Source organism: Miscanthus floridulus, chromosome 15 (assembly GCF_019320115.1).
Source record: "Miscanthus floridulus cultivar M001 chromosome 15, ASM1932011v1, whole genome shotgun sequence".
NCBI classification, from domain to species: domain Eukaryota; kingdom Viridiplantae; phylum Streptophyta; class Magnoliopsida; order Poales; family Poaceae; genus Miscanthus; species Miscanthus floridulus.
Window position 1 is genome coordinate 71,013,108 of NC_089594.1, and position 21,790 is coordinate 71,034,897.

The window sequence follows — 21,790 nt, forward strand, 5'->3', positions numbered from 1 at the left end:
CGGAGAAGTGGAGGTACGGCGTCCCGATGGTCGATCAGCCCAAGCTGCGGCTGCTCCTGGAGGTGCTGGAGAGGCTACACAGCCACGGCCTTATGATAGCTATGGTCGTGGTGGCTTTCCACCGCCAGAGGGTGCTGCCGCTGATGGCTTGGTGGCGGCGCCTATTCGACATGACACCAGACAAGCCGATCGATGGAGTCCAGACATCCGCTGTCGCCCTCTCCGATGAGGAGATTCTACATCGGGTGAGGGAGACGGTGGAGGGGCGGCTGAGGAGCAGTGGCTTGACCCCGTTCATGATGCGCCCATCATGGGGGTACCTCTCTCTGGTAAGTCACGTGCCGTTGTGGCCCCCGAGGCCTCCTTGCTCCTCGCATTTTACTGTTCCCTTATTTGTGTTTACCATTCCTGTAGGGGATGAGGGACATGCGAGCCTCCCCGCCACCCGTTCCTAAGGACGCAGAGCGGCGGGTGGTGAACAGGGCGCATGCCAAGGCACAAAAGAAGCGGAAGGACGCCGAGGAGGCAAGGCGCAAGAGGAAGAACCTTGAGCGTAAAGAGCTAGAGAAGCGTCACCGGCAGCAGAGGCACGATGGTCTCCCGGTGGAGTCATCTCTGTCACCGTCATTGTTGGCTTCCTCGAGCGATGGTGATGAGAGCGAGGTGGGGTAGGGTACCCTGGACCATCTCCCTGACATCAGGGGGACGGCGCCCGGGGCATCGATGAGCAGCCCAGCGTATCTAGGAGGAGGAGGAGAGGATGCCTCAGGGCTGGCGATCGCCCGCCCCGGGGCCGAGGCCGATGTGCCTGAGGCATGGGCATTAGGGAAGCGCGTCATTAGCCTGGTGGGCTCGACGGCGGAGGTGGAGCAGGCGATGGTGGGGGCGGCGCAACCACCTCTGTAGAGGGTCGAGGGGGCGTCGGTGTCCGGCGAAGGCTGGCCGACACCAGCGGACACGGAGGTCATGCCACCGCCGCCGCCACCGCCATTGCAGAGGAGGGACGCGGTGCCGAAGTGGCTGTGTCCCTGTTCGAGGTGAGTGTTTTTTCGACGAAGTTGGCATCATCTCCCATTCGTTCCTTGGTCGTATGCTGACCTTGTTAGTGCTTTGCCTTCAGCCAAAAGCGTCAGGCAGAAGTGCCCGCCCTAGCGCCACGTAAGGCGCTCAAGGTGAGCACTGGCTCCTCCGCCCAATGGGTGGTGGAGGCATAGGTCGCCATACAGCGTGGCGCAGCGTCGGCGAGGACCGACCCGAAGGAGCCAGTCGCCCAAGGAGAGGCTACCGAGGCGGCCATGGAGCAAACGGAGGAGGAGGAGCCTACGCCCCGTGAGGCCGAGGCCCATGAGTCCAAAGAAGCCGGGGTGCCCTTAGTTGCCGAGGCCACCGAGGCCGATGCCAAGGCGACAGAGGCCGAGGCCCTTAGGGCTTCGGAGGCCGAAGCGGCGGGCGCCGGGGCTCCCCGGGCTACCGAGGTTGAGGTGGCAGAGGCCAGTTTGGGCATGGTGGAGTTGGTGGGCCAGGATGCGGATATGGGGGCGGGGCAAGCTTCAGTACCGCCCCTGGTCCAAGACCTACCGCTGTCGTAGGAGAGCGCCCGGGAAGTGGAGGTCCATTCGATCTCCTCTGATGATACTTCCTGGGGGAAGGAGGTGGCAGATGCTGAGGTGACCAGCACCGTGGAGCAGCCAGCTCTGACCTCTGGCGAGCGAAGCTCGGCCCTCGTGTGGGTACAACCCGAGCCCCATGGGTGGGATCACCCGTGTGTCTTGTGGCGGAGCCGGGATAACCCTGAGGGGGAGCCTCTGTTCGCCCTCGAGGACACGGCCAAGGGGGGCACTGGAGCTCTTTCGAGCAATACCACCATCTGGCAAAGCGATCGCTACGGACAGCACTATCCGTCATGGCCGACGATTTGCCCGGCGTTGCCCAGGTTCACGTCTTCTTTTCTCGTGCGGTGTCGTCTTTTTCCCAAGTTTTCTCGCAGCGCTTGACGTCTGTTCTGCCTATCCAGGAGGTCGACACTTAGTCTCTCGAGAAGTCATTGTTCCTCCGGTAGGAGAGAGACATCTAGGACCAGCTCCAGCAGCAGAAGGACTTGCTCGCCAATGCCAACGAGCTTCTGTCAGCGCGGAGCGAGGAGGTGGAGGACCTCCGCCTTCACGCTGCTGATATGAAGGCTAAGGCGGCCATGGCTTAGAGCAGGCCGCCCCTTTGGTGGCACAGATCAAGGAGCTAGAGGAGGAGCTAACCCGGGTGGTCGGTGAGTGGGACACCTTTAGGTCTCATGCTGAAGAAGCGACGGCCTCTGCCAAGGCCATTGCTGGGCAGCTGGGGGTAGAGTAGGGCGTGCACCTGCTGACGAAAGGCGCCCTAGCAGAGGCCCTCAAGGTGGCCGAGGCCTCTCGGACCGAGGCTTTAGTCTAGAAGGGAAAGGTCGAGGGTGAGTGTTGTTCCCCTTGTTTTATTTGTTTTTCTTGCATTCAACACCTAACTCCCCGATGTGATGCAGGGTTGGAGAAGGAGGCTTCCAGGGCAGCCGAGGCCTCTTGGGTCGAGGTCCAACGCTAGAAAGAGAAAGCCGAGGCCTCTCGGGTCGAGGTCCAGCGCTGGAAAGAGAAAGCCAAGGGTGAGTCCCGTAGGTCTTCGCCCCTGTTTGGCTTATTTTCTTTTGCACTAAGCCCCATCCTGCATGTTTTGGTGCAGGGTTGGAGAAGGAGGTCTCTCGGGCAGCTGAGGCCTCTGTCGCAGTGCAGGCGGTGCTTGAGGCCAAGATCGGGGAGCACAACACGCTGCAGAGCGCCACCCGTACCGTCTGCAAGGCCCTAGAGGTTGAGGGGGTCGAGTCAGGTAGCTCCCTTAGGAGCCGCTTGACCGCGTTGAGTGGCCAAGTGCGCGAGCGACTCCGGGGGCATTGCACACGAGCGTCAAGCGCACCCTAGCTGTTGTCTCCTCGCACTACGCCGATGTCGACCTCGAGGCTATCAGTGATGGTTATGTCTTGGCTGAGGATGATGAGGAGGCCAATGAGGAGGTCACGAAGCTGATGGAGGCGGCTGAGAGCCCCGGCACGGCGCTGGCCAAGCTGTTCGAAGAGGAGGTGGTCCCTCCCACGCCATCCATCGACGCTGGTGATCCTGAGCCTTGATCTGAGCCAAAGGGCCATGTAAACAGATTAGGATTATTATCATACCATGATGCTTGTGGCCGTCGAGGCCTTTTTTAAAGTACTTATGCATCTACGCTTTTTAATCATTTCTTATTGTATTTCCGGGCCTCTGCCCTCTGTCTCGTCTCTGAACATATCAGTTGCAAGAAACTTCCTCAGAGCCTAAGCTACCCCTCAAGGAAAAGGTGGTGAGGGAGTGCCATAGCCTAGAGGCATAGGCCATCTCACGGCTCGGCCAGCCTTTTGGCCCTGAGATAGACTTTCAGTCCTTAGGTTTTTTACAATCGATTTGTTAGAGCACGCTAGAGTGTTTGGCATAGAAATTTATTCGAAAAACGATTAAAAATGGTGCCTGGGACTTAGGGGGGTTCCCCCCTTCTAGCCCCCGAGGGAGGCTCGGTTCTGCAGAGGGACTCCATGCGAATACATCGGCATTCACGCGGAGAAAGTCAATGAGCATGGCTTCCTATTTGATGTTGAGGGTGGCGTTGATCCTCAGCGCCCGGTCATCGGAGCAGGTGGGGTCGACCAGGATGAGCTTGACAGCCTCCGTGGGCTCAAAAGTCCCGGCATGATGCTTGGAATCAGGCGCCCGCTACTAAGTTGGTTGAGGCTAACGATGAGGGTCTCGGCCTCCACAAGAGCCTCGGCGTACTCAATGCATTTGACGTCGCAGTCGTATGCATGCTCGTACGTGGACTTGACCATGATGACGCTGTTGGGGCCTGGCATCTTGAGCTTGAGGTAGATGTAGTTGGGGACCGCCATGAACTTGGCATAGCATGGCCGCCCCAAGATGGCGTGATAGGTTCCCTTGAACCCAACCACCTCGAAGGTGAGGACATCCTTGTGGTAGTTGGAGGAAGTGCCAAAATAGACGGGCAAGTCGATGCGCCTGAGGGGTCGCATGCGCTTCCCTGACACGATGCCGTGGAAGGGCGCGGCATCACCTCAGAGCAGTGACTGGTCGATCCCCAGGAGTTCTAGGGTGCTGGCATAGAGGATGTTGAGACCGCTGCCCCCGTCCATCAACACCTTGGAGAGCCGGGTGTTACCGATGATCGGATCGGCGACGAGTGGGTACTGCCTAGGGTTTGGGACGTAATCGGGGTGGTCATCCTGATCAAAGGTGATTGCCTCCCGAGACCAATCGAGGTACCAGGGAGTGGCCACTTTAACCGAGAAGACCTCCCGGCGCTCCCTCTTTCGCTGGCGTGCCGTGAGGCATGCTAAAGGCCCGCCAAAGATCATGAAGGCATTGAACACCTCGGGGAACCCGTCGTCCTTATCATTGTCCCTATCGCTGGCATCCCTCCTCTTGGCCTTGTCCTTAGGGAGCCCGAGCTTGGCGTAGTAACGCCGGAGCATGGTGCACTCTTTGAGGGTGTGCTTCACCGGGCCCTGGTGGTAAGGGTAGGGTTTCTTAAGCATATTGTCAAAGCGCCCAGGGCCTCTGGGACCTTAGGGATTCTTGCGATCATCGGCCGTGACTAGACTAGCCTCGAGGACCTCCTGCTTCCCTTGGTGACCCTTTTTCTTTTTCTTGGGGAGGTGGGGAGCCAAGGCCCCAGGGGCCTCGTCCCTCTGCTTCCCCTTGGCATTGTTGTCAGGGAAGATGGCCCCGATGGCTTCTTCACCCGAGGCAAAGTTGGTGGTGATGTCGAGGAGCATGGCCACCGAGGTTGGCATGTTCTGGCCTAGCTCTCAGACTAGGTCTCGGCAGGTGGTGCCGGAGAGGAAAGCCTGGACAATTTCCGAGTCGCCGACACTGGGCAACTCGGTGCACTGCTTGGAGAAGCATTGGATGAAGTCTCGAAGAGACTCATCCGGCATCTGGCGACAACTCTTGAGGTCCTAGGAGTTCCTAGGGTGCACGTATGTGCCCTGGAAGTTCCTAATGAAGACCTTTACCAAGTCATGCCAGTCATGGATCTATGAGGGAGGGAGGTGTTCGAGCCAGGCTCGTGCCAAGTCAGACAGGAACAACAGGAGGTTGCGAATGATGAGCAGGTCATCATCCGCAATGCCTAGCTGATAAGCCAGGCAGTAATTGGTGAGCCATAGTTTGGGGTTGGTCTCACCGCTGTACCTTGTGAGGTTGGCTGGCTGCCGAAACCGGGCTAGGAAGTGAGCGCCGCGGATGGCCTTACTAAAGACTCGAGGGCCAGGTGGCTCAGGAGAAGGACTGTAGTCCTCCCAACTGTCGTAGCGACCGCTTCGGTTTGGGTGGTAGCCTCGGGCGGGTCCCTTGTTGTCATGGCGCCATCGCCTACTGACCACATCGTGGTCGCCATGTGCCTCGCATTGGTTGCTAAGGCGGTCGTGCACCGAGGGGACCCTGTTGGCCGTTGGTGCTCGAGCAGGCTCAAGATAGACCAAGGCCCCTCTACCCTACCGAGGCGATGCCATGGGTAGTTTTGAGGTGTCTCCACGCCATCTAGAGGTGGAGCTTTTGGCCTGCTGTACCACAGTGGTCTCGAGGAGGTCTCGGAGCTCACCATGGACTAGTCACCCTTCTGTGGTAGAGGGCTTGGGCATAGTCCGGAGTAGCATCACTACTGCCACAATGTTTTGGCTAGCGCGATTGAAGATAGGGGGTTGCTCGCCCCCTACATCATTGTTGATGCGGTGGCCGACGTCGCGGGCCCTCCACCGGGCTGGTCCGCCATCACCGTGACCCTGTTGCTCTTGCTCGAGGGTGTCTCAGAGCTACCGCAGAAGGAGTCGATCCTGCTCGACCTTGGCCTGGAGCTCACGGAGCTACTCTAGGTCAAGATGTCGAAGTTCCTTGTGGGTAGGGTTCTCGTTCCGTGCTGCTAGAGGCTCGATACATGGAGGTGCGGGGTCGCTGGCCCCCTAGCAGGGTGGGCAGCGACTGCCTGCCCCTCCGTGCTCATCACCCATGCTCGGCATCCCAAACTCGACATAGAAGCACTCACGAGTGGGATCGTAAGTGCCTTCATCGTCGGAGTTGGAGTAGCCAAAGCAGTAGTCGCTCGTGGCCAGGAAGCGGCGCATGGCTTCAGGGTCATGAAGCCCGAAGAAGTCCACTCTGGCCCATGCCTCGTCCTCCTTCGAGGAGTCAATGTGGGTGTGGGTTGAGGTCGTGACGTAGAGGGCGAAGCCCTGGTGGCATCCTAAGGGCTCCGCGTGAGCGGAAGCGTAGGTGGAAGCATAGGCGGTGGCGACATTGCGCAACCCAAAGGGGTACGGGGATGTGCCATCACCGGGCTTTGCTCTGCTGGAGTCGACTCCTCAGGAGGTGGCAGGGCAGAGCTCGATGATGGGGCATCACTGCATGCCACCGGCGTCTTTCCCTTACCTAGGCTTAAGCTGGACAGGTCCCCAACCAAGGACCCTGTACCAACAGCCGGGCATGGGGTACCGATGAAGCTCGGTGCGTTGCCCTGAGCTTGCGCGATGTCAAGGTGGTCCCGCCCGCGTCGTGCCTGGCAGGCGTGACAAGAGTGGCGGCTCGGGCACCGCCTGCGCCTGGGCTACTGGTGTGTGGTATCGTCGTCGATCGGTGGGGCTCTGGGTGTAAGGAGTGCCATATCGTACTCACGTCCTAGAGACAAACTCTAGGCTCATGAACCAGATCACCATGCCAAGACGTAGTGGTCGTACGGGGTCTGCCATCTAGAACTCGTTCGGATGATGAAGCTGACATGCAGTAGAGCCCCTACCTGGCGCGCCAACTGTCGGTGTTTTGGACTGGCGGGCCCTCAACCAACTAGTGAAAATGCACTACGTGCCCCTAATCCTGGATGGTGATGCAAAGAGACACAAGGTTTATACTGGTTCAGGCAATTGGTGCCCTACGTCCAGTCTGAGAGATCGATCTTGTATTCCTTGCGCCAAAGTGCTTGTAGTAGGGGGTTACAAGCTGGGTGAGAGAGGGAGCTAGTCCTAGGTCTCTACATGGAACGGCGTGGGCTACTTGAGACATTACTCTTAGGCAGCGGGGGAGCATGTGTGTCTAAATCTATGTGAGTCTATGCGTGAGCTCATGAACCCGTGAGCTCGTGTTTGTGTCTATGTGTTCGTCTGTGTCCCTCTCCCCCCAAAATGGCCCTGGTTTCTCCCTTTTATAGTTGAAGGGGGACAGGGGTGATACATATGTTCGCTACATGGTGTCCTATGAGCGGAGGTGGCATTTCCGAGCCCTGTAGCTTGCCACTGTGGTGGCATGGTCGACGGAGCAGTCTTGTCCTTGATGCACTGAAGCAACGCGCTGGTCACACCCGATCATGTGCGACGTGGGAGCTCCAGTGACAGCTTAACGCAGGGCATGGTAGACTATGTGTCGGTCGCTGTGTGTCGATAGCGTAAAGAGTTGAGGCTCAGTTGGTGCTGAGGCCGAGCCATTATGGGGGGCTCGGTGGGCATGAATCCCAAGGTTGCCGAGACCCTGAAGAGGATTGCCGAGGCTCGGAGGGAGCAGTTGGTCCTGTACACTGATTCTGAGGCTACAGTGACTCGGACTTGACTCCCCATACCGTGTTGTCCTTAGAGCAGGGGGTAGGTAGCACAGTGCAGTGTGGGCGTAAGTCATGGGCACAGTACCGAGCACAGCGGCCGGTAACCCCTACCCCGTCCTGTCCTGGACGGCATGGTGTTGATGCGACTTTCCATCTCATCGGCCACTCCGCTGTGTCGAGCCGTCGTCCGGCTGACGTCGTGGGAGTGGTTGGTCGCGTTAGTTGGACATGATGTTCTGTCAGGGAGATCGGTCGAGGCGGAGGCAACGGGGTTTTTGCCGAGCTAGCCTCGAGCGAGCCGGAGAATCGGCACCTCATCCGAGGCTTTACGTGCGGGGCCTCGAGCGAGACAGAGAATCGGTTCCCCGTCCGAGGCCTTACGCTTGGGGTCTCGAGCGAGATAGAGAATCGATACCCTATCTGAGGCCTCACGTGTGAGGCCTCGAGCGAGATAGAGAATCGGTTCCCCATCCGAGGCCTTACGTGCGAGGCCTCGAGCGAGGCGGAGAATCGGTAGCCTCGGACAAGGTGGGGGTTAGCCACTAGTTGTCTCTTGGCTTTGATTTTGATAGGGTCTAAGCGATTTTTTGGTTTTTGCTTAGGGAACCCCTTTTTATGGTACCCAATAGTAGCCCTCGAGCCTGGGGGGCTGAGCATTTGTATGGAGGGGCCAGCCATGCCGTCTCAGCCGCTAGCAGCGTCAGGCACCCTGCTGGAGCTCGGTCGATCGAGCATCACTACCAGGGCCTCTCCTTCTACCGCCATTCCTCCTACGCCATGGTCAGAGCCAGCAGGGCCGTAGGGTGTGGACAATGTGATCACCTGGGCAACGCAGTCTTGGTCATAGTAGTAGGCATGCTCGAAGCTGCCTTCGATGGTGATGACCCTGTTCGGACTGGGCATCTTTATCTTTAGGTAGGTGTAGTTGGGGATAGCCATGAACTTGGTAAAGCATGGACGCTTAAGGAGCGCGTGGTACATGCTGGGGAAGTCCACCACTTCAAAGGTGAGCGGCTCCTTCCAAAAGTTGTCCAGCTGCCTAAAGGTGACATTAAGCCAAATGCACCCGAGGGGCACAACTTCCTTCCCTAGGATGATCCCGTAGAACGGTGCCTTACATGGGCGCAACCTACTCCTGGGGATCTTCATCCTATCAAGGGTGCTGGCATAGAGGATGTTGAGGATGCTATCTCTGTCCATGAGCACCCTAGATAGGCACATGGTGCCCACGATTGGGCTGACCACGAGCGGGTAGCGTCCCAAATGGGGGACGCGATTGGGGTGATCACCTTGGTCGAAGGTGATTGCCATCTAGGACCATCGGAGCCATGTTGGGGTGGTGAGTGTGTTGACGGCGTTCACCTACTACTCGGTGATGCGGTGTTGGCGGCAGGACTCGTACGCCTGGGAGCCCCCAAAGATCATAAGGCACTACTTGGCCTCAAGGAACTCGGTGTCTTCCTCCTAGGCATCGCCCACCATGGCATTGGCCATCTAGGCAGGCTTCTAGGACTTGCCTTGTTGGCTGAGGGTGCCACAGATGTAGCCCCTCATGGTTGCGCAGTCCTTGAGGACGTGCTTGGCTTGCCCCTTATGGAATGGGCAGGGGGCCTCGAGTGCCTTCTCAAAGTGCTCGGGGCATGGGCCCTTCCCATGAGGTTGAGGCTAGGTGGCATGATCAGCCGTGGCCACCATCTCCTCCTCATGGTGCTTCTTATCTCTCCCCCTCTTCTCACGACAGCGCTGGGCGAAAGTAGGGTCGCCACCGCATCCCCACCACTAAGGTAGGTGGTAGCCCTGGCCTTGCCGTTGAAGTTGGCCTGGATGGCCTCCTCGCCCATGGCATACTTGGTGGCGACATAGAGGAGCTCCTGCATCATTCATGGGGCCTCGCATCTAAGCGCGTGGACAAGCGCCTCGCATGTCATGCCGCATGTGAAGGCATTGATCACGTCGGCGTCGGTGATGTTGGGGAGCTCATTGTGCTTCTTGGAGAAGCGCTAAATGTACTCCCTGAGGGTATCATCGGCTCTCTGCCAACAATTGCATAGGTCCCACGAGTTTCCAGGTCAAGTGTACATACCTTGGAAGTGCCTAATGAAGGTTGAGCGGAGGACGCTCAGTAGTGGATGCTGCCGGGCTCCAGCTACTCGAGCCAAGCTCTTATTCAGCTTGATAGGATCAGAGACAGGTATTGCACGATGAAGTCATCATTGGATCCCCTACTATCATGGCGATGCGGTAGTCCTCAAGACAATGGTCGGGGTTGGTCTCGCCGTCGTACTTGGCGATGTGCGTTGGTGGCCGGAAGCGCTTGGGTTAGGAAGTTGCTCGGATCTAGGCCCTGAAGGCCATAGGGCCATACCAGTCCTAGGCAAGGCTCCCTTCCTGCTACTCAGGGGTGTACGACTAAGCCTGAGCATGGTGCTTGGCCACGATGGTATCGCGCATGTCACGGTTGTCGCTGAGCCGGTTGTGCACGGGCGGACGGTGGCGGGAAAGGTCATGCCTTCGCCCCTACCAAGGCTTGGCGCCCCTGATCCTCGAGCAGTCAGAGCTATTGCCGAAGGTGCCATCACTATCACCTCCTGATGGTGGGGTACATGCATCGGAGTGGCCCCTGTTAACGGTGGGCATCGACTGGGATGGCCGAGAAGTGGCAGCGCAGTGCTATGACGCCGAGCTCTCGGCATGCTGCTCAAGGGCGATGTGAAGGAGCCGTCTTGCCTCATGAAGCCTTTCATTGGTCTTTGGGTCTGGTGTGTCTAGGATGTCCTCAAGGCGGCAGGCGGCTGCTGCCATGTTGTAGGCTACATGAGGGAAGCACAGAGCACTAGGAGCCCCCGTGCAGTCACCGTCGTTGGGCTATACTGCCTGTTACCACACAAGTTCTTCTCTTTGCTGCTCGAACTCAGCCTCGGTGGTCTCTAGGTCCACCTACTAGGATTTCAGTCACGCTGCCTCCTCCCAGAGGTACTCCGCACAGCTGTGGGGACTCTGGTTCGTCGCTATGAGCTCAGGGGCCTCGTTGGTGTGGTTGTCGTCGTCGATGTGGAAGCACTCATGGGACATAGAGTAGTAGTGGACATCATCGGAGTCGTACTCTAGGCCGTTCCCCAAGAGGATCTCAAGGATGGTGCGCAAAGATGGGACGTCAGTCCTTGCTATGCCGAAGAGGATGGTGCCTTGTGGCGCCTCCTGGCTGACGACATGCTCCAGCTCTAGCTAGAAAGACGCCACCATGTTCTGGATGCTGAACGGTAGGTCTAGGAGGTAGTACCAGAAGCGCTCAGGTAGTGGGAGCACCTCACCGGTGGTGATCTGGTAATGGACATTGGCCAGCATGTAGAACATCTGGTGGCGCTCCGAGATGGTGGGGTTTGGGCCCAAGCCATTCTAAATCTGTTGGATGAGGACCTCGAGATGTGCTCCCAAGAGGCCTAGCAGGGAGACGACACTAGGGACTCATTGTCCATTAGCGTGGCCTCCTTGAGGGGGTGGAGCTCACCGTAGCAGTCAGTGACATAGGCTAGGCTCCCAAAGTTGAGGACCTCGCCAGGGGCAAAGGCACCGGCTATGGTGGAGAACTGGCAAGGGAAGCGGACGCCACTGTCTAGGGCAGTGTCGCTTGCTCCGACAACGAGGTGGGTGGCTCCGGCCACCATAGAGCCAGAATCACACTTGACACGCTCCCCTACCTGGCGCGCTAGCTATCGTGAGGTCATAACTGCAGCATGCAATGTTGTTCATCGAGTGTCACTGAGTGTGGGTCTCCGATGGCTCGGGTGGACTTAAGAACACAAGAACACCGATCGGGCACATGTATTTATCCTGGTTTGGGCTATTAGGGCCCTACGTCCTGCAATAAATGATCTTAGTATTCGAGAGCACCCAAATCGAGGGGTTACAACAAGAGTGTAAGAGATTTGGAAGGGGATCGCTCGGTGCTAATCCAAGGCTCGTCGATGGTGATGTCTCTACCCCATCAGAGGGGAAGAAGGAGGAGTGGAGGAGCTCTCAGTACTCCTCTTGGGGTGGCTCTTCTCTCAGTGCAGAGCTCGGTGTTGTCTCAAAGGCACTGTTCAATTAGGGATCGCATCTGTTCGGCTAGAATGTGATCTCTGTTTTGGCCTCCCACACTCTAGGATCCGACCTCCCCTTATATATCGAGGTAGGTTGGGTACATGATGGTTTGGGGGGTTTAGTCTATGGTCTACATGCACCGGAGTCCAGGAGGGTGCTACCATAGCGTGGATGGACCCTAGCATTGTCGTGGAGCTGGAGAAGCCGTGGGCGTCGTTTGGCTGCTGTGCTCTAACGCTCGGACTGTTAGATCTTGTCAGCTTGGACTGGCCTCCACTAGGTGCGCCTTCTAGAGGCTTCCTAGTGGTGAAGGCATGTGGCACATAAGGCTTATGAGCAGCCCCATGAGCCCCCGAGCCCCTAAAGCCCTCGAGCGATCCTAGAGGGGTCGGTCGGGGGGTCCTTCGATCAGGAACCTTCTACCCCGGGACTTGACATATCCCTATATTGTGATCTTGTCACCTCTCTTTGATCCTTCATGCTCGAGCCCCTCATATGCTTGTACCTTTTTAGACCATAGCACCCTTAGGTCCTTGTGGTTGCGGTGACAACCGCACTGCTATGACCCCTAGGGATGTCTTGGTGCCATTTAGTGCATGTAGGTCATGGTACCTTATGAGTAGTTTGGGTGTTCGCGTTCTCTTGTGCGTCGCTCCTTCCAATGCCTCATTTTTTGCCATGGCGTGTGGGTTGGAATAAAGCGAACCGCTGCCCCTCTCTTCTCCCTCCTGTTCCACCCTCTCTTTGGTTCCCATCGGTTACCATGACGTGTGGATCAAGAGAGCCCGGAACCACTTCCCTTTCCCTCTTGGTCTGCTCTATTCAATCCCGTCCTTTGCCATGACGATTGGATCAAAGACCATGGACTCTCACTTCTAGTTAGCGAAGGTAAGGTCAAGGTCATGTTCTTGAAACCATGTGAGTCGACCCAATCGACCAATATTCTATATCGAGGATGTGACTTGGGCTCTATGCCTAGCCAACTTTCTCCTTCGCTCTCTTTTAGCCCTAGGAAATGGACTCACTTTGTGATGGCTAGCCTTGTTGCATGGTGTTTTGTCAAGTGTTCGTTCTTCAGTCATTTTCGTTCTTCAGTGTTGTTCTTAGTTTGGGTTAGGTTTCTGTAGCGATCCATGATTTCCACGAAGGGAAATCCATAGATACAAACAATAATGCGATAGTCCCCAAAGATCATGCCATCACATTACTGAATCCTAGTCGTTATCACAGTGCATACATTGAATACCTATCTTAGAGAGTCAATAGTAAGGTTTACTCATTATTACATCGCCACTTGGTGGAATCACATAGAGCACACAACACCTTGAACAGCATCCGAAGGCATGATCATGGGCGTAGACTCCAACTTCTTTGACCAACTTGAGCAAAGAACGAGACCTCTAGTCCTCCTAACCATCGCCCACGTAGTCGTACTCGGGCTCCTCACCTGTTATACAATTATTAGTATGATTTGCAATGGCCACTGGCTCCCACCCTATGCATTGCATTTGCTTTGTGGTAAGTGGAATGCAAGGGTACGTAGTGCAAACACCTATATTTGGCTGTGGTCTTCCTATGCGAGTTGTCAATATTAATAATAATAATTCATCAAGTTTTAACCCATCATTCCCACGCATCCATCCATCCTAGCCCACACATCTCACCACACTCTCGCTCTCTAGGCGGCAAGGATGACTCCCTCTCATGCCTTGCCTCATCGGCTCTCGCCAGAACACCAACAAATCCAGGGGGAAGAGAAGAAAGGACACCTCTCTCTAATCAAGTGAAGCGTAGAACATATGAATGTCCATAACCATGGACATGGCTATACGTATAGATCGATCAACTCTATAGAGCGTGTACACCTGGAACCATAAGATTGGCATCATCGATGATGTACATCGTCTAGGCTGATGCCGGGCTACCCTCTGACCGGTACTATTCCACCCTACCACTCAGCCCTGAGGCACTCCGGATTCCACCAGCACGCTGAGACTGTGAGACGTAGTACCAGGCCACCAAGGTTACCACGCTGTCTTAGGAGGGTGTGGGCCGCTAGCCTGTACCTTCCTACACTATCCGCTTCCAACCTAATAGTAGTGGCATCGCCCTAGCTAGACGGCATGTCGTTTCCCATCCATCAGGAATGAGTGGTATGCATGAAGGGTCCTATGAGCCGGTTCTCTCGACATACCATTCCTTAAGGGGGAATCGGATAGGATATCTTCTCAAAGGGGATAACCAACACCCCATGCCATAACAACACCTCCATACTGGGGATTCATCCCACAAAGACACTCCTCCTAGGGATCTACTCATCTCACATGTACCCACCACAGGTACCTCACACAGGGGATGCCCAGGTCACACCCCCTGGCAAGACTCATCCACAGACTTGTCATGGGATCCTGCCTAGTTGACTCAACCCTCATCACACACCCAAGACTCATGCCATGATCTCCCCATGTTGTTTACCATAATCCTGGCACCAAGTGCCTTATCCATTCACGCAATATTCCACACAGCATCACATCACAGATATAATACGAGTAGAAGAAAGTAGCAAGTAGTAAGCGAGTGACTATCCTCACAGCGGGTGTGCAGGGGTTTGGTTGTGTCAAGGTAGAGGCTTCACAAGCAAACTACCATGCATCCTATCACAGTTCAATTGCATTAAAGTAAAGCACTAGCCACTACATATAGCATGCCTAATAGGTTTCTATGAGGTTGGGTGGGACATGGCACCTGCTGACTAGTCGTCTCCAAGGACCTCCAAGTAGTCGTAGTCCTCCTCAGGCAGCTGCTCCTCTAGGGCTGAAAACAAGACATAAAGTCGTGATAAGCGACTCCTATAGATATTCACAAAGAATAATCGAAAACCAAAAGATCCAAAAGCACTCAAACATAAGCCTATGACATAGAGCTCATTTATAGAAAAATTTGGACACTTCATTCATATATTTCTGAGGTCGGATGAATTTACTATGAATTTTCTAAGTTTAAATCATTTTTTGAAAAAGAAAAAGGGATTTTTAAACAGTAATGGACATGTGGTAGCCTCTGATTGGGTGAGGCAGCAATGGTCACTGATAGGTGGGGCCCAGTCGTCAGTCTTGATTAGGCCCGGAGGCCCAGGTTATGGGCCATATACGGCCTGGGTTGGGCCGGCCTGGCCCGGACATGTGTCAGGCTGACAAACAGGCCACGTGGTGCTCTTGGGCTCCTAACGGGCCTTGGCCCATGGGGCTGGCTCATGGTGGACACGTGCACGGGTCCATGGACCGCTCGCTCGGTCTAGGGTGGACTGCGTCCACCTCTCCTTCCTCCTTCTCCAGTTCATGGCGGCACGAGTGCACACGAGGCTAGACCGAGGTGCGGCTGCTCCTTTCTCCTTCCTAGCCGTGGTCTCACCGGTGGTGAACTCACTTGGCTACACGCTATGGTGGCTTGTCGGACTAGCTAGAGGCATCTACAACATCGTGAGGTCACGGCAAGTGCAGCAAAGGGTAAAAAGTGGGGGACTTGGGGTCTGCAGCGGCCAAAAATGACGACGCATCAGGTCACAGCGGTGTGGTGACGATGGTGGTGTGACTTGAGGCTCTACTGAGGCTCCGATGGGGTCCTGTAGCTTCCTCGTGCTCTAGCAAAGGCGGCTAGGGTGCTAGGCAAAGCCCTAGGAGCTCAGGCGAGGTTGGCCACGACGGCAGCGACTCGACGGTGGTGGCGGACCACGGTGAGGCGGTCACATGCTCAATTGAGCCCAAAGGTGGCTCCTTTCCTTCAATTGAAGTCACGGGCAAGGCGTAATGCTCAACACCGATGACCAAATGCCATAGCGGAGTCCACACTATGGCAAGGCGCACGGCAAAACTTCGACGGGCGGTTAGATACGACGAAAGGGGTCAAGGTGGGGGCTTTCCTCCCAACTAGCTATACTATGGGGTTCATAGACTCATGCTAAAGCTCGATAGCCCATCCTCGCCGAGGAGGTGACCAGAGTTGGCCGGAACGGCTTCGACACGATGGAGCTAGGGTGCACGATGGTGGCAGCAGCAATGCAAGCTCGACCTATGGCTCCAAGGCATCTAAGCTAGCATGGTTAGGGCTACCATGTCCCGTGGCAAGGCGAACCTTACCGCGGTGAGGGTCCTACCTCAACTGCTCTAGATCCATCAGAACGAGGCTCCACCATGGCGGGGTTTGGCCATGGCGAGCATGGCACGTGCTGTTGCACTAGCATTCCTGAGCCTAGGTGGCTCGGTGTTGTTGCACTACGGCCGTTAGGCATGTACATGAGTGCACGGTGCTCAACGATGGCTAAAGGTGGCGCCCTTGGCCCTCCCAAGTGGGGAGAACACGGCGACATCCATGGCATGACCATGACGGCGAGGGAAAGGCAAGGCTGGGGACACTCACCGTGGTGGCAGGGAAGAAAGGTTAGCGGGGCATTGATGAGTCGTGGCCGTGATGAGGTGAAGCAGTGCCGGCAGAACCATGACGGTGACGAAGGTGATCGACGTCGTCTAGCTCCGGCAGCCTTAGGCGGACTCCGACGAGCTCGGTGCTCCTCCTTCCTTCTCCTTCTGTCCCCTTCTCCTTCCTTCCCCTTCTCCTTTCTGGCTCAGTGTGGTTGGGGTGGCGTGCCACGCCTAGTGGCGGGGCATGGGAGAGGGGCTAGGGCACCTAGGGCGCCCTTTTATAGCCACGCAACGGCCATGGCAGGCGGCGGACGGCGGGGAAGGGAGAGGGGGTACGTGTAGGGCGATTAGGGGCCTTGGGCTAGGGTTTGGGCACAACGCAGAGCTTGTGATGCCTTGGCGCTCCCCAATTCAGATGCCGATGGTCAAAAGGGTTCGCGATGATGACGACACTGTGAGGGGCCGAGGCAGCAACGTTAGTGGCTCGTGGCGCTAGCTAGGGGAGGGCACAGGTGTGGCGTGAATCCGCGTGTGCGTGGCCAACGGCCATGGGGTGGACAGCAGGGATGGCGAGGCTCGACTTAGGATTCCCTACCGACGGAGATGCTCTGCCTCCGCGGTGGTAAAGCAGAGCGGGATATGGGGATGATAGGTGGGTCCTCCCGGGCCTGTCTGTCAGCGAGGCTGTGAGGGGGAAGGCACGGGCGTGGGCAAATGGTTGCACGTAGAGCTGGGCTAGGCCGCCCGGCTGAGCGCGGGCGTGGGTGAGCGGCTGCGCTGTGCCGCGGCCTGCTGCGCGCACGGTGAGGCCAGCGGGGGCGCGGGCGCGAGCTAGGCCGGCTGGGCTTTTTTCCCTTTTCTATTTCCTCCCTCTTTTCTAATTCCTTTTCTATTTTCTATTTACACCTTTGAGCAACTATGCATGTATACATGTGTTGCCAGGCACATATACATCATTGTGGGGTCCACTAGGAGTCATCTAGGGTTCTAGGATTCAAGCCAAGGGTTAGCAACACACAAACATCAAGTTTACTTAATAAAGGTTGTCAAGTTTTAATTACATTACATGAAATCATAAAGAAGCAAATCACAAGTTATTAAGTGCATATGCTCACACAAGCTAAACTTAGGGTCTACTTGTGCAACTAGGGTGTTTTCCTAGCATGACACTCACCATACAAGGGTTTTTAAGTTTTTGAAAGTTGTGATTTTTGGGTCAAGGGATTTTCCAGGGTTGTTACAGATTCCCTTTTGTGAGTTTATTGGTTCTTATTCGTGTAGCCGTTCTTGGCATTTTCTTGCGTAGACCGCTTCTCCCTTGGATGGATCCCAAGGCGCCTCGGATGGAGAAGGAGACTCCTGCTGATTGGCTACAACGACCATTGGAGACGTGTATCACTACTTCCTGGACATCACAGGTGTCATGGCAGCGCCTTATTTAGAGAATCCTATTAGGCATTGCAAAGTATAATTGCTAGCGCTTTACATTTATTCATTTGCTAGAATATGTGATGCATGCTATTTCCTGAGCCTTGATTGCCTTGATTGAAACAAATTTACCCTGATTACCTAGCTCCACGCTCGCACTTATATATGCATGTCTGCTTGCTTGCATTTACTCCATCATACTTACATATATGCCTTGATATGTGATGTGTGATGGTTTGGTGATTGTGGATGGTGGATGGGCTTTCAACGCGACGCATCCCCACGTGGTATATGGTTTGATATGCAATGGGAGCGGTAAATCCCTAGTGGGTGGTGGTGATGTGAGGAGATCTGGAGACTTTCCTTGCCCTCAACCCGATTCTTTGGTGATACTGGCCAAAGTGAGAGGTTGTTGTGGTCTACGAAGTGCACCAAGGGTAGTTCCTTTGGTGGGAACATGGAGTCCTAGAGGGACTACAGTCCCCAAGGGACGTTGGGATGAGGAGTTTGTGGATAGACCACCTCTGAGGGGGTGAGTCTCATGCTCTGAGGGCACATGGTTTGGTGGAAGGTGCTCACTCTGGCCAAATTAAGGACTTTGTAGGTTGCAACCATAAATCATGGGTTACTTACGTACACACCACATGCCAATGGGGAAGGGGCCCGTTGCCCAAAGTAGTGCAGGCGACTACCAGTCTCTGTGGGAGTTAGTAGGCACGCGGTCTGTGTTCCTGTGCAATTAGTGTCAGGAGGGTCTGTGTTACCTCGATGACACGACCCCAACTTATATGGTGGCATCTATATATCTTCACTCTGGCTTGTGGACAGGACTGATGTTAGTCGACCTAGTTTGCGGTGGTGGTGTTCATCGCCGATGGTGATTCGTCGATATTGTTCATGTGGGATAACTGTGTACTCTGTGCAGAGGTTTATAATCTATACGTGGTCATGATCAATTACTGTGTGCAGGGTTCAGCTATCTAGCTTCTCTTCTGCTTTGCTTCTTTCCCCCCTGAAGATAAGGTCCGGCTTGAGGCCGTTGAGACGAGGGGCGTGAGGAGGCCACCTCGTCGACTAGACTGAGAGTATGAGGGTGTTGTGAGAGATGATGAGTGGTGAGATATGATGATGAGTGGTGAGATACAATGATGAGTGGATGGTGAGAATGAGAGTGTGGATGGGGTTTTGAGAAGATAATATTTATATACTTGATGCTTTTCTGCATGCGCTAAGGATGCAAACTACAGTCAAACTATTAGTGTCACCAGATCCCTTTATTTTCTATGTTTCACCAAAGCTCATCGGTGCTGACCATGGCCTGCACACATCTGGTGGTGTGCAAATTTCCTGACTTGCAGTGGCATGCACACATCTCAAGGATGCTTGTGGATTGGAGAATCGCCAAGCCTCGCTGCTATGAGTAGATTATCGGTGTTTGTTTGTTTTAGACCAGTGGGCTTGTATCTTAGCTATTGTAATAGGCTTAATTTTGTACTCTAATGTTTTGTATGGAAAGGTAATCAGCTGAAAAGTGGATGCCTGTGATAGCTGAGATATCCTGGGACTATCACAGAGGGGCAAGAGAGTCAGAATTTCAAGTTTTGAAAAATCACTTGCAGTAGTCAAGCACCTCTAAAATTGGTTTTCAAAAATCACATAAATATTAAACAACACAAAAATAGAAAAAAATTGTTTTTGCTGTGAAAATTGTACTACACAAATGAAACTGCGTCTTAGTAGCTTCTGGTTCTACCATTTGGTTGGTTTTCTGCTTTTTGACATCAGAAGCACTCTCAAGAAGCTGAAACAAACGCAGACTAAGGACGCGTTTGGCGCTGCTCCTGCCGGCTCCAGCTCCTCAGCTGTGATACTGTAGCGACACTGTAGCAGAAGCAGTTTCGGAAATCGAGGCACAAAATGAACTGAAAAGAAGCCAAAAAGAGGAGGAGCCGGCGAAGCCACGATTTCGAGCTTCACTGGCTCTGTGCTACAGTGCATGAACAGTACCAGAGCCGGAGCCTCCCGGAGCTCCTGCAAACGCGTCCTAAGTCTAGTGCACAAAACAACCACAATTTTTTAACGGATAGTCAAAATCAATTTTCAAGGGCAGATTTTAAAACCGCTACTCCGTCATCGATCATAAAAATAAGGTATTTTTGGTGACAGAAACGGATTTCCAGGGACAATTTTATTTGGTCAACCACCCAACAACATTTGCAGTAGTCAACCACCTCTAAAATTAGTTTTCAAAATCACAAAATATTAAACATCACAAAAAATAGAAAAAAAAAGTTTTTTTTGCTATGAAAATTGTACTACAGAAAAGCAATTGCTTCTGAGTAGCTTCTGGTTCTACCATTTGGTTGGCTTTCTGCTTTTTGACATCAGAAGTGCATAGAAGGTGAAACAAACGCAGCCTAAGTCTAGTGCACAAAACAACCGCAATGCGTGTGGTCCTATAAATGGTCAAACGGGCTAGATCCAATGAGCGGCACTAGGAACGGTCCGAAAAGGCACGGCCCTAACCCGGCACGACACTAAGCCCGTAGTGCTAGTGACGGTATGAGCACGGGCCTAGTGTCGTGCATGGGCCACAAGTTCAGTTCGTAGGGCCGGCGCGGGCACAACACGATTAATGGGCCGGTACCTATATCGGCTCGATATCTCCCTGTGGTTAGATGGCCTCAAGTCAATCAACACTGTTAGATGTAACGTTGTGGAGTGTATAAAGGCTTAGCTCCCCCTGCCTGTTGTGTTCCTCTGCCTGCTTCTCCTTCCCTAGCTGCCTACAGCTCGGGCACGCGGTGGCGCGGCCCTTGACCTCAACCGCATGGTGATGGAGGCGCAAAGCTCCTAGCCTTGGGCGTGGTCTCGCACATGGACCTACCATCGGGTGCGTCCTCGACATGGAGCGTGGCGGCACGGCCCTCGATCTCGACCACGCGGAGGTGCAACCCGTGGCCTCGGCTAAGGCCTCGCTCGTGTCACCAGTCTCGGGTGCGTCCCTGGTGTCGGACACGGCTCTGTGGCCTCACGCGTGCCCTCGACATCGAGCATAATGACATGGCCCCCGACCGGCACAATGGTGCGGTGGTGGCGTGGGGCGTGGATGGCGGCGACTATACGGTTGTGCCCGGGCCGTCACGAGCACGCTGGGCTGCCATGCCAATAGTGCCAATACGGCACGACTAATAGGTCTTAGTCAGTGGCGGAGGGGCTGAGGGGGGCCTGGCAACCCCCCCCCCCCCCCCCAACATGCCGGTGCCTCCACAATGCTCCCTCTTTAATTAGCTAGTTAATCATTCAATTAGCAAGGTAATAATGCTAATTAGTACTTTAATTGCTTATTTTTCTTCCCTAATAATCTAGGATTAGTCTTTCTATTGTCTTTTTATTTCTTTTCTTTTTCCTATACGGTACAATTCAATAGCTAGTTAACAAATATAGTTAGTGTTTTGCGTGTTTGTTCTCTCTTCATGTTGATCTCCAACTGTATCTATATTATTTAGGACTAGTCTTTATGTTCTCTTTCTTATCTCCTTTGTTTCTATTATTACCGTGATATCTATATTTTTTCTGATGCTGGAGACCTAGTGCTAATTGAATTGTTCCCTTTTTCTTTGTAATATTCACCGAATTTTTTTAGCTTTTATGTATATCGTAAAATAAACTTTTATTTAGATATTATCTATGCTATTGTCTTGTATACATTTCATCATGTATGATTGTTGTAGGCTTAAGTGGCTCCCGTATGCTCAAATCCTGGCTCCGTCCCTGCTCTTAGTGACGTGCCTGGAGGACCGAGAAGTTGGTACCACGGCAGTATATGGCACGATACGAATAAGATATAGTGCCTAATAGTATCGCCTTATCGGTATCATGCTAGTGCCTTGCCGCATCTATATATACACCATGGTTCATTGGCAGGGGTGACAACTTGGAGTGGCGTTTGCTCCAGGGACGTACGGCTTCTAGTTTTCTCCCAGTGCAGCAGGGGTACCTACGGTCATCACGTCCACCACATTCGCATCACGAAGCTTTCGATTATTGCCCGGTCTACTACGGCAACAAACGAGCATCGTGCCGTGCGGCATAGGGTCGCCGGCACAGGGACCGCCTTTGACTGCAATAATATGCAACGAGAAGAAGCACGCACTGATCCTATATAAACACCACCACTGTACCAACACACTATCTCACAATCACCCAAC

At 54.4% G+C, this 21,790-nt stretch overlaps 1 protein-coding gene across 1 annotated transcript; it reads left to right on the forward strand.

Annotated features, from left to right (window-relative positions):
• The first annotated feature begins 1,295 nt into the window (after window positions 1-1,295).
• LOC136507621 (uncharacterized) lies at window positions 1,296-3,148 on the forward strand. The gene is made up of 3 exons (XM_066502289.1): window positions 1,296-1,494; window positions 2,707-2,850; window positions 2,943-3,148. The coding sequence occupies exons 1-3, from the start codon at window positions 1,296-1,298 to the stop codon at window positions 3,146-3,148; spliced, it is 549 nt and encodes a 182-aa protein (XP_066358386.1).
• Window positions 3,149-21,790: the final 18,642 nt, after the last annotated feature.

Excerpts from the sequence above, each read along its gene's own strand:
- LOC136507621 (XM_066502289.1), top strand. The coding sequence starts at position 1,296 with ATGGAGCAAACGGAGGAGGAGGAGCCTACGCCCCGTGAGGCCGAGGCC. Across the intron at positions 1,495-2,706 it reads GGTTGAGGTGGCAGAGGCCA|GGTTGGAGAAGGAGGTCTCT; the intron begins GTTTGGGCATGG and ends GTTTTGGTGCAG. Across the intron at positions 2,851-2,942 it reads GGTTGAGGGGGTCGAGTCAG|CTGTTGTCTCCTCGCACTAC; the intron begins GTAGCTCCCTTA and ends AGCGCACCCTAG.